The sequence below is a fragment of the Elephas maximus genome, chromosome 3 (assembly GCF_024166365.1).
Source record: "Elephas maximus indicus isolate mEleMax1 chromosome 3, mEleMax1 primary haplotype, whole genome shotgun sequence".
NCBI classification, from domain to species: domain Eukaryota; kingdom Metazoa; phylum Chordata; class Mammalia; order Proboscidea; family Elephantidae; genus Elephas; species Elephas maximus.
In genome coordinates this window covers 31,615,058-31,627,953 of record NC_064821.1, presented here as the reverse complement: position 1 = coordinate 31,627,953, position 12,896 = coordinate 31,615,058, and the positions used below count along the sequence as shown (strand labels likewise).

At 44.6% G+C, this 12,896-nt stretch overlaps 1 protein-coding gene across 1 annotated transcript; it reads left to right on the top strand.

The window, feature by feature from the left end:
* Positions 1 to 9,576: 9,576 nt before the first annotated feature.
* On the top strand, positions 9,577 to 11,952 carry GADD45GIP1 (GADD45G interacting protein 1). Its single transcript, XM_049877065.1, has 2 exons — positions 9,577 to 9,944; positions 11,584 to 11,952. Exons 1-2 carry the CDS (start codon positions 9,595 to 9,597, stop codon positions 11,900 to 11,902), a joined length of 669 nt encoding a protein of 222 aa, XP_049733022.1. The 5' UTR covers positions 9,577 to 9,594; the 3' UTR covers positions 11,903 to 11,952.
* The last annotated feature ends 944 nt before the right edge of the window (positions 11,953 to 12,896 follow it).

Genomic DNA, 12,896 nt, shown 5'->3' with positions numbered 1-12,896 from the left:
ATGCCTGCTCTTAATCTCCAACCTGGTGTTCCTTAAAGAACAAAACCAAACCTGTTACCATTGAGTAGATTCCGACTCACAGAGACCCTACAGGACAGAGCAGAACTGGCCCAGAGGGTTTCCAAGGAGCGGATTAGAACTGCCGACTTTTCGGTTAGCAGCGGTAACTCTTAACCACTACACCACCAAGGTTTCCATTTCTCAAAGAGTGACCCTCGAATTTCCTGGTCTGGTAAGGAACTGCAGCTCTGAAGTCCTGCATCTGGCTGCCCGTCAGTCCCATTACCAGCACTGTCTTCCTCCTTCACATCCATCATAATTACCTGTGTGTCTCCCCCATGAAGCTGGGCTGTTGGAGGCCAGGAACCAGCTCTACTTCGTTTACCATTTGTTATCTTTTCAAAGGTTCAAAACTAGAGGAGATGACACATGAGTTAAAACCGAATGACAAGAAAGAGCCAGCCCTGTAAAGATGGCAGAGAACGTTCTAGACCTTTCTAAGTAAAGGCCCTAAGGCCAGTTCAGGTCAGGGACCACATGACCCCTTCCAGTCCATAAACAAGTGGTGGTGTCACTACATCCAGCTATGTCCTAGACATCCACTGCCACCACCCTTGTCCCAGCCACCATTATCTCACTCCTTAACACCTATAACAGCCTCTTGATGGGTCTTCCTGCTTCTGTGTGTTGACTTACTCAATGTCTTTTCTGCTCGACAGCCAGGGGAGCATTATAAATCATATCAATCACTGTTCTGTTCAAAGACCTTCCATGGTTCCTCATTGCCCTTGGAACGAAACTCGAGCCCTTCACCATGGCCTATAAGATCCTGTATGTCTGGCCCATGCCTAATGCACTTCACCTCTTCCCTCAAGGCCCTTCGTTCACTATGAACTTTAGTCACAGTGGCCATCTGTCTCTCTGCTTAATGGGTATGGAGTTTCCCTTTGGGGAGATGAAATGTTTAGAAAGGGCTTGGATGTTCTGAGCATGCATCCAGAGAAAATTCCACATGCGCACACAGGGACACAGACAAGGAGGCTGGCTCACTGAAGCATTATTTCTGAAATTAAGAAAAATTGGAAACAACTTAAATGTCCATCAGAACAGCCTGATAGAATAACCGTAGTTAATTCAGGCAAAGATTTTTCAAACTTTTTTTTTTTTTACCACTAAGCCCAGTAAGAAATACATTTTACACCCACAAGCCAGCTGTGGCAGATTGTATTTTCCAAAAAGGTCTCAATAATATGCCCCATACTATATGTGATTTGAAGTCTTGTTTTTCACCAATGGCTTCAGTGCATCTTGGACTTCTTCCTTCAATACCAACAGTTCTTAATCATACTCTGCCTCCTGAAATGGGGGAAGTCGACCAATTCTTTTTGGTACAGTGACTCTGTGTATTCCTTCCATCTTTTGATGTTTCCTGCAACCAATATTTTGTCCACTGGATCTTTCAATATTGCAACTCGAGGCTTGAATTTTTTCTCAGTTCTTTCAGCTTGAGAAATGCCAAGCATGTTCTTCCTGTTTGGTTTTCTAACTCTAGGTCTTTGTACATTTCATTATAATACTTTAGTCCAGGAACTTACAGAATACCAATTGAGATGTTTAACAAATGGATGCAACACTGGAAGCGCTCACTCATCTATGCCAAGAAATTTGGAAGACAGCTACCTGCCCAACCGACAGGAAGATATCCATATTTGGGCCAATTCCAAAGAAAGGTGATCCAACAGAAGGCAGAAATTATCAAACAGTATCAACTTTTTTTTTTTTAACATTACTATCACATGCAAGTAAAATATTGCTGAAGATAACACAGAAGTAGCTGCAGCAGTACATTGACAAGGAACTACCAGAAGTTCAAGCTGGATTCAGAAGAGGACATGGAATGAGGGATATCATTGCTGATGTCAGATGAATCTTGGCTGAAAGCAGACAATACCAGCAAGATGTTTACTTGTGTTTTATTGACTATGCAAAGGCATTCGACTGTGTGGATCATAACAAACTATGGATAACATTGTGAAGAATGGGAATTCCAGAACACTTAATTATGCTGAAGTGAAACTTGTACATAGACTAAGAGGCAGTCGTTCGAACGGAACAAGGGGATACTGCATGGTTTAAAATCAGGAAACGTGTGTCAGGATTTTATCCTTTCACCATACTTATTCAATCTGTATGCTGAGCAAATAAATTGAGAAGCTGGACTATATGAAGAAGAGTGTGGCATCAGGATTGGAGAAAGACTCATTAACAACCTCCAACATGCAGATGACACAACCTTGCTTGCTGAAAGTGAAGAGGCCTTGAAGCACTTACTGATGAAGATCAAAGACTACAGCCTTCAGTATAGACTATATCTCAACATAAAGAAAACAAAAATCCTCACAACTGGACCAATAAGCAACCTGGTGATAAACAGAGAAAATATTGAAGTTGTCAAGGATTTCATTTTACTTGGATCCACAATCAACACCCATGGAAGCAGCAGTTAAGAAACAAAATGACGTCCAGAGAAAAATGTAGAACAGAATTGTAACTCACAAAAAAAAAGGACCAGATTTACCGGTCTGACAGAGACTGAAGAAACCCTCAGATTATGGCCCCTGGACACCCGTTTAGCTCAGTAATGAAGTCACTCCTGAAGTTCACCCTTAAAGATTAGACAGGCCCATAAAACAAAACTAGACTAAACGGGCACAACAGCCCAGGGTCAAGGATAAAGGCAGGAGGGGACAGGACAGCTGGTAATAGGGAACCCAAGGTCAAGAAAGGGAGAGTGTTGACATGTCATGGGGTTGGCAAACAACGTCACAAAACAATACGTGTACTAATTGTTTAATAAGAAACTGGTTTGTTCTGTAAACCTTCATCTAAGGTACAATTTCAAAAAAAGAAAAAATAAAATAACACTGGAATTATCTGTTATAGAAGGTTGGAGAGAGATCAGCAAATAAAACTCCCTTTATGCAAAAAAATAAAACAACATCCTTGGAATATATCCTAGAGAAATAAGAGCCATCACACGAATAGATATATGCATACCCATGTTCATTGCAGCACTGTTCACAATAGCAAAAAGATGGAAACAGACAAATGGATAAGCAAATTATGGTATATACACACAATGTAATACTACGAAACAGTAAAGAACAATGATGAATCCTCAAAACATCTCACAACATGGATGAATCTGGAGGGCATTACACTGAGTGAAATTAGTCAGTCACAAAAGGACAAATATTGTATGAGACCACTATCATAAGAACTCAAGGAAAAGTTTTAACACAGAAGAAAACATTCTTTGATGGTTTTGAGGGTGGGGAGGGAGAGAGAGGGAAATTCACTAACTAGATAGTAGGTATGAATCATCTTAGGTGAAGGGAAGGACAACACACAACACAGGGGAAGTCAGCACAACTGGACTAAAGGTAAGAAGTTTCCTGAACACAACCAAACATTTTGAGGGACAGAGTAGCTTGGGCTGGGGTCTAGGGACCATGGTTTCAGGGAACATCTAGATCAGCTGGCATAACAAATTTATTAAGAAAATGTTCTGCATCCCACTTTGATGAGTGGCGTCAAGAGTCTTAAAAGCCAGTGAGCGGCCATCTAAGATGCATCAATTAGTCCCAACCCACTTGGACCAAAGGAGAATGAAGAACACCAAAGACACAAAGAAAATATAAGCTCAAGAGAAAAAAGGACCACATAAACCAGAGACTCCATCAGCCTGAGACCAGAAGACTAGATGGTGCTCAGCTACCTTCAGTGAGAGACACAACAGAGAGTCCCTGATAGAGCAGGAGAAAAGTGGGGTGCAGAACTCAAGTTTGTGCAGAAAGACCAGACTTGCTAGTCTGACTGAGGGTAGAGGGACCCTCAAAGCCATGACCCCTGGACTCTCTGTTAACCCAGAACTAAAACCATTTCCGAAGCCCACTGTTCAGACAAAGATTAGACTGGACTATAAAACATAAAATAATACTCATGAAGAGTGTGCTTCTTAGTTCGAGCAGATACAGTAGACTAAATGGGTGGCTTCTGTCCGGAGGCAGGATGAGAAGGCAGGAAGGGACAAGGACTGATTGAATGGACACAAGAAACCCAGGGTGGAAAGGGGGAGTGTACTGTCACATTATAGAGATTGCAACTAATGTCACATAACAATGTGTATAAGTTTTTGTACGAGAAACTACCTTGAGCTATAAACTTTCACCTAAAGCACAATTAAAAAAAGAAACAAAACGACATATTGCATTGGGCAAATCTGCTGCAAAGGACCTCTTCATAGTGTTAAAAAGCAAAGATGTCACTTTGAGGGCTAAGGTGTGCCTGCCCCAAGCCACGGTATTTTCAATCACCTTGTATGCATGCAAAAGCTGGACAGTGAGTAAGGAAGACCAAAGAAGAATTGATGCTTTTGAATTACGGTGTGGGCAAAGAATATTGAGTATATCATGGACTGCCAGAATGAATGAACAAATCCATCTTGAAGGAAGTATAGACAGAATGTTCCTCAAAAGTGAGGATGGCAAGTCTCACATACCTTGGACATGTTATCAGGAGGAACAAATCCCTGGAGAAAGACATCCTGCTTGGTAGAGGGTCATTGAAAAGGAGGAAGACACTCAACGAGATGGACTGACACTGTGGCTGCAATAATGAGCTCAAACATAGCAACAATTGTGAAAATGGTGCAGGACAGGGCAGTGTTTTGTTCTCTTGTACATAGGGTCGCTATGAATTGGAACTGATTCGAGGGCACATAACGACAACAACATATGTGACACTGAACCACCTTCCATTGAGTAATGAGGTCTTTGTCCCCTCCCCTTGAACCTGGCCAATCTTCATGACTGCCTCAACCAATAGAATACAATGGATATGACACTATGTGACTTCCCAGTCTTGGTCATAAAAATGCCATGCTGTGAGGAAGCCCAATCTAGCGCATGCGAAGAGACCACTGTGTAGATGTTCCAGCTGATAGCCAGCTGAAGCCCCAGTCAGCATCAATTGCCAGAAGTGTATGAAAATGCCTCCTGATGATGCTGGCCCCCAGGCATCATGTCACCTCGACCTTCTATTCTTCACAGCTGGGATAGCAAATATCATGGAGCAGAGATAAGCCATCCCGACTGTGCCCTGCCCAAATTCCTGAGCCATGAACATAATAAAATTGCTGCTAAGGTTTGTTAGCCACAATTGTAACTGGAACTCCAGTATACACATACAGGAACATGTGATGGAGATAAAAGTTTTACAAAACAATGCTTACCCTTACTAGTGTGATACAGTCTGATTTTTTTTACTCTCTTCTATCTTATTTAATTAAAAACAAATGCTGATTGTAACCCAACTCATTGATTTCCTGAGCCAATAATGGGCTGCAACCCACAATGTGAAAAAAAAAAAAAAAACAGCTACAAAATAGGTACAAAAAATCTACAGGGATCCATGTGGAAACATTTGGAAAGCAGGAGGTTGAGTGAGAAAAGCAAGTTGCAAACTAATACATGCAGGAGGATATCATTTATGCAAACCGTTTAATAATATATATACTGTATATTGTTTCCAGGGACTCAAAGAATGAATGCATAAAGGATAAACTAATTTCAAAATAATTGTTACTCCTGAGAAAGGCAAACAGAGAAAAGGGTGGCACACAGAAGTGATTTTCACCTGTTCTTAAGGATTTAATAATATTGGTCAGGTTTTATTAGAGAGAAGAAGGAAAAAAAAAATTGAAGCAAATGAGCCAAAATGTTGTTAAATTTGGGTAATGACATACATGCCTGTATGCTTCTGTCCTTGTGAAATAATCATTAACACCATAAAAACAAATCTATTAAACAACTTATCAAACACAAGAAGCTGATACAAGTGGTTCGGGTGGGGGAATCTCAGACTGGGAACTGAATTGGAGACCCTTGGGAATGAGACTTTTCACCACCATCATTTTTATTTCTATTCTTTGAATTTCCATTTTTGAAATAATAAAATATAATAAATCTACCAAGAAGTGCCTAACACACACGTATACATTTGCATACAGTATAACCAGGCATCCCCATAACATTCACCCAGGTGAAAAAATAGCATCAAATTTAGCTCACATGCCGAAAAATGCCCCTCTCAGGGAACTGTTTGTTACAAAGCAAACTCCCCTGTGCGACCACTAGCCAGACACCATCCATTCCTGTCCCCTTACTCCTGCTGGAGCTGCCCCTATCCTGATTTCCAGAATGATCACTGCCTGGCATTTCTTTCCTTTATCACTTAAGGTGTATATCCATAATGCCAGGATTTTTAAACTTTATGTAAAAGGGACCATTTGTGGAAAGTTTACACAGTGAAATAATTTTCGTGAACTTTACAAAAAAGAATCATTTGGTCCTAGTTCCTTGGCTTCATGTCTGTGCGAATCATCCATGTCGCTGTGTGCATCTATAATTCCTGCTCTTTCATTCCTATGTAGTATTCTGTTGGGTGAAACATCACAACTTAGATATCCATTCTACTGCGAATGGACTCTTGGACTGTGAGTTGTTTACAGTTTTGGATTGATATATGTGGTGCTGCTATGAATATTTTTGTCTCAGCTCAAGTGTGAAGGCAGACTGCAATCCTTTTCTATTTTATTTTTTTGGTAGTGTTTGATTTCCACATCATATTAAAATATTTTAAACACTTTGAAATAGAAAAATTTAATTAAATATTTACAATAAAAGTTAAAATAAAATATCTACATAAATATCTTAAACAATATTTATATATAATTTTAAATAGATATTTAATATAAATGTTTAGGTAAGGTTACAAATAAATTATTATTTAAATAAAATTTTTAATTAAGATATTAAAGTCAAATTGAAAAATTATAATGGGTAGCCAAACTCAATGTCGTGAAAATGTCAATTCTACCCAAAGCGATCTACAGATACAATGCAATCCCAATCCAAATTCCAACAACATTTTTTAATGAGATGGAGAAACAAATCACCAACTTCATATGGAAACGGAAGAGGCCCCGGATAAGTAAAGCATTACTGAAAAAGAAGAACAAAGTGAGAGGCCACTCACTACCTGATTTTAGAACCTATCATACTGCCACGGTAGTCAAAACAGCCTGGTACTGGTAGAACAACAGACACATAGACCAATGGAACAGAATTGAGAATCCAGACGTAAATTCATCCACCTATGAGCAGCCGATATTTGACAAAGGCCCAAAGTCCGTTAAATGGGGAAAAGACAGTCTCTTTAACAAATGATGCTGGCATAACTGGATATTCATCTGCAAGAAAAATGAAACAAGACACATACTTCACACCATGCACAAAAACTAACTCAAAATGGATCAAAGACCTAAATATAAAATCTAAAATGATAAAGATCATGGGAAAAAAAAAATAGGAACAAAGCTAGGAGCCCTAACACATGGCATAAATAGAATATAAAACATAACTAACAACGCAGAAGCACCAGAAGAGAAACTAGATAACTGGGAGCTCCTAAAAATCAAACACTTATTGCTCATCAAAAGACTTCACCAAAAGAGTACAAAGACAACCTACAGACTGGGAAATAATTTTTGGCTAAGATATACCCGATCAGGCTCTAATCTCTAAAATCTACAAGATACTGCAAAACCTCAACAACAAAAAGACAAATAACCCAATTAAAAAATGGGCAAAAGATATGAACAGGGACTTCACCAAAGAAGACATTCAGCTGACTAACAGATACATGAGGAAATGCTCACGATCATTAGCCTTTACCTGTTGCTGTAGACTTGATTCCTACTCATGGCAACCCTATAGGACAGAGTAGAACCGCCCATAGTTTCCAAGGAGCACCTGGTGGATTTGAACTGCTGATCTATGGTTAACAGCTGCAGCACTTAACCACTACACCACCTAGAGAAATGCAAATCAAAACTACAATGAGATACCGTCAAGGCTAGCATTAATCCAAAAAACACAAAATAATAAATGTTGGAGAGGTTGTGGAGAGACTGGGACACTTAGACACTGCTGTTGGGAATGTAAAATGGTACAACCACTTTGGAAACTGATTTGGCACTTCCCTAAAAAGCTAGAAATAGAAATACCATACGATCCAGCAATCCCACTCCTCAGAACACATCCTAGAGAAATAAGAGCCGTCACACGAATGGATATATGCACACCCATGTTCATTGCAGCACTGTTCACAGTAGCAAAGGATGGAAACAACCTAGGTGCCCAACAATGGACAAATGGATAAACAAACTATGGTATATTCACACAATGGAGTACTACGAAATGGTAAAGAACAACGATGAATCCTCAAAACAACATGGATGAATCTGGAAGGCATTATGCTGAGTGAAATTAGTCGAAAAAGGACAAATATTGTATGAAACCACTATGACAAGAATGCAAGAAAAGGTTTAAACACAGAAGAAAACATTCTTTGATGGTTACAAGGGTGGGGAGGGAGGGAGAGGGTATTCACTTACTAGATAGTAGATAAGAATTATCTTAGGTGAAGGGAAGGACAACACACAATACAGGGGAAGTCAGCACAACTGGACTAAACCAAAAGCTAAGAAGTTTCCTGAATACAATCGAACACTTCGAGAGACAGAGTGTGTGTGTGTGGGGGGGGGGGGGGTGTCTGCGGGACCATGGTTTCAGGGGACATTTAGGTCAATTGGTGTAACAAAGTTTATTAGGAAAATATTCTTCATCCCACTTTGGTGAGTGGCATCTGGGGTCTTAAAAGCTAGCAAGTGGCCATCTAAGATGCATCAATTGGTCCCAACCTACCTGGAGCAAACGAGAATGAAGAACACCAAAGATACAAGGGAAATATTAGCCCAAGAGACAGAAAGGGCCACATAAACCAGAAGAACAAGATGGTGCCTGACTACCACCAATGACTGCCCTGACAGGGAACACAAGAGAGTCCCTGAAGGAGCAGGAGAAAAGTGGCATGCAGAACTCAAATTTAGGTAAAAGACCAGACTTAATGGTCTGAGACTAGAGGAACCCTGGAAGACATGCTCCCTGGACTCTGTTAACCCAGAAGTAAAACCATTCCTGAAGCCAACTCTTCAAAGATTAGACTGGACTATAGCGCTTAAAATGATACTCATGTGGTGTGCTTCTTAGTTTAAGTAGATACAGCAGACTAAAAGGGCAGCTTCTGTCCAGAGGGGAAATGAGAAGGCAGAAAGTGACAGGAGCTGGGTTGAATGGACAGGGGAAATCAGGAGTGGAAAGAAGGAGTGTGCTGTCACATTATGGAGAGCAACTAGGGTCACATAACTGTGTGTAAACTTGAGCTGTAAACTTTCATTTTAAAGCACAATAAAAATTAAATGCTATTTGAAATCATGTGTTGATAAATAAAATTTAAATATTGTTTTTAATAAATAGCTACTGAAATAAAATTTGAAAACGTGTAAAATATAGATTATATATCCCTCTTCTCTCTCCCTCCCCCGTCCGCCCCCAAAGCCTCCAACGACCCTTGCGTGCAGGCAGCGCAGCAGCCAGTCCGACCGGCCTCGGAGGACCCTGCGTGGCTAAGATGGCGGCACTCATGCAGCAGGCGAGCGGCCTGCCCCGGCTGGCGGCGACCCTTGGCCTGTGCTCCCGCGGTTACCGGGCGCCGCCACCGCCACGCCGCTCGCCGGGGCCCTGGTGGCCGGACCCGGAGAACCCACTGACCCCGCGCTGGCAGCTGGGACCGCGCTACGCGGCCAAGCAGTTCGCACGGCACGGCGCTGCTTCCGGAGTGGCCCCGGGTTCATTGTGGCCGTCGCGGGAGCAGCTGCGCGAGCTGGAGGCCGAGGAGCGCGAGTGGTGCCCCAGCCTAGCTACCATGCAGGAGTCGCTGCGTGAGCAGCAGCTGGCCGAGGAGCAGAAGCGTCGAGCCAGGTGTGTGAGCGCATGGGGGTCGCTCTCCGCTCCCCTGTGGATGACCTGGACCCCAAAAGGTCCATCGGGCGTCTGTTGCGGAGTCTGCATGCTGTAGATTGACGTGCGTGCTCTCCTAGTCGCCAAACAGATCTCCCCGTTGTTCATTCAACATCAAGCCTTAACTGAGCGCATACCGTGGGCAAGGCCCTGCCCCGGGCCCAGAGGACACAGCAGGCAACGGAGGACAGTTAGGAAGATAAAACAGGGTGAAAGTGAATTGGGAAAGGCAGTTTCGGTTTAAGGAGACCCTGGGTGGTGCAAACGGTTAAGCGCTCCACTACTAACCAGAACATTGGTGGTTTGAAGCCCCCCCCCCCCAGGACCCTCTGAAGAGTAGCCTGGCAACCTGCATCTCGAAGGTCACAGCCTTGATATTCGTATGTAGCAGTTCTACTATGCACTCATGAGATCACCATAAATCCGAATTAATTCAAATGCAGCTAATGACAATAGCTTTGGTTTGGGAGGCCTCAGGCCTGAGGTAATAATACACAAGCAGAGATCTGAATGACTAGACACAGTCACAGGGAGAGCTTAGGAGAGTTCTCAATAGAGAGAACAGCTTGTGTAAAGACCTTGAGGTAGGAACAGCTAGGAGACATCTGTGGCCAGAGCAGGGTGAAGGAGGGGGAAAGTAGGAGAAGACTAGGACCAGGGGATAAAAAGGGTAAGTTCTCTAGGACTTTTTGGGCTGCAGGGAGGACTTGGAGGTGGGAGCCATGGAGGCTTCAGAGCAGAGGAGGGACGTGATCTGACCCAGGTATTCACAGGCACCCTCTGGCCACTGTGGTGGGACAAGGTTGTAGGGGGCTAGAGCTGCAGAAGGAAGCTGTTGGAGTCATGCTGCTGGCCTGAAATCAAGGGCAGAGCACAGATTTGGGAAGTGTTCTGGAGGCAAGTCTGAAGGATTGGACTTGAAGACCAGGGGCGGTGCCACTTCCTGTGGGGAGGTGGGCAGGGGGCATAAGCCAGATTGGGGGAGCACGTCAAATGTGGTGCTGAACATTCTTGTCCTCACAACAGCCTAAGAGGGAGGATCACCCTCATTTTAGAGATGAAACAGGCCTGGAGAGGTGGAGTCTCTTGTTCAGGGTCACCCAGGCAGTAAATGGTGGAGCTGGGGCTTGAGCCTAGACCTCCTGTCTCTGCCCCTCCCCAGCTGCATGACCTTGGCTTTAGCTCTTTCAGAATCACTTTTCTGATCTTTAAAATGGGACTGACAGTGGTACCTACTACAAGCTGATAGGGCTGAAGAATGTCCAGTTTCTTGCTTTCATTCATGTGCCTAGAATAGGCACGCAGTGATGAGCGCTAAATGAAGGGGTGAGTGTATCTGTGGGAATGGTCTACTTGAATGGCTCCGTGAATGTTGGACTGACACGGGGTGGCCCACCTACGAGCTCAAGGCCACACAGCATGTTAGTTCCTCTCTCCTGTTTCTTCACTTGTCAAAGCTTTTCCTGACAGTTAATGGCAGCAACTAGTCTTTTCCCATCTTTCAGGGGTAAAGGCCTGGAGGTGGGATGTGGCTGGCTGGGCTCTGCCCCAGATGGGTGAGGGTGCCCACACCACCCACCTCCCCCCCCCCCCCCCCCAGAGAGCAGCTCATCGCAGAGTGCATGGCCAAGATGCCACAAATGATTGAGGACTGGCGGCGGCAGCGGCGGGAGCGCTGGGAGAAGGCACAGGCAGACAAGGAGCGGCGGGCACGGCTACAGGCTGAGGCCCAGGAGCGTCTAGGCTACAACGTGGACCCAAGGAGCACCCGCTTCCAGGAGCTGCTGCAGGACATGGAGAAGGAGCAGCGCAAGCGCCTCAAGGAGGAAAAACAAAGGCAGAGGAAGGAGGCCCGTGCTGCTGCAATGGCAACCGCTGCCACCCAGGACTCAGCTACCTCTAAGGAATCCAGCTCCTAAGGAGGCTGTCCTTTCTCAATAAAGCCTGCTGCCTCAGTGGCCCTAGGAGAGTTCTGTGCTACGTCCTCCTTCAGGGTGCCCCTTGTATGCCCCCTGGTTCCTTCTCTGATACCTGGGGCCAGGAATCACCCCACCCAGCTCTGCTCACATGGATGGATGCTGGACAGGAACCCTAGGCCATGTTGACTCACTAGGGTTGTAGGGGGGTAAAAAAAAATGCAGTGGGGAAATAATGGAGGAGCAGATGGCAGAGGAGAGGAAGGCTTCTGTTTACTAACATTAATCTCCAGTAATTAGCCAATTATCGGGGGGAGGGGCAGTGTAGCCAAAACAGACTGTGGTGATGATGGTCAGGGGTGGGGAGAAGCAGCCCTTCCATGGCTGAGCTGGGACCCGTTGCTGGGGAATGAGACAGCTCCAAGGGGAGGGGAGTCACTGGGAGCCCCGGTCTGTAGGACTCGCAGGCCCTTCTCCCTTCTCTGTGTCTTCACACTGCCTGTGCCCAACTTGCCCCAGACCCAGATAAGCTGGAGTGGGGAGTCCCAGCAGGCAGACCACAGGGCTAGTCTTGAAAACTTTATTCATTTCAAAACCTCTATCATAGAGACACGGTTCTGTTCTTTTTTGTTGTTGTTGTGGGGGGGGGGGGGATGTAGCCTCAGCTTCCACAGTGGCTCTGATGTTTCCCCTTCCCCAGACAGGATAAACTGTGCCTCCTCCCCAGCAAAGGGCTGGAGAGAGTAGGCCAAGGCCAGACTGGGGGAGGGAAGGGGGACTTGGGCACCTGAGCGCCACCCCAGATGGAAAAATTTGGGCCACTCCAATGGAGGATCAAAGTTTGGACTCCAGCTTCCCCTTAGCCTGGAAGAGGGGTGGGGGGAGGTCTCAGGGGCTCTCGGGGGAAGGGGAGGCAAGCAGCCGCCTCTCCATCTGGCTGCAGGGAGCTGGGACAGAGGCCAAGAGGGGCCCATCTGCTGCCTCCCAGTCCTGCCAG

Excerpts from the sequence above, each read along its gene's own strand:
- GADD45GIP1 (XM_049877065.1), top strand. The coding sequence starts at position 9,595 with ATGGCGGCACTCATGCAGCAGGCGAGCGGCCTGCCCCGGCTGGCGGCG. Across the intron at positions 9,945-11,583 it reads GAGCAGAAGCGTCGAGCCAG|AGAGCAGCTCATCGCAGAGT; the intron begins GTGTGTGAGCGC and ends CCCCCCCCCCAG.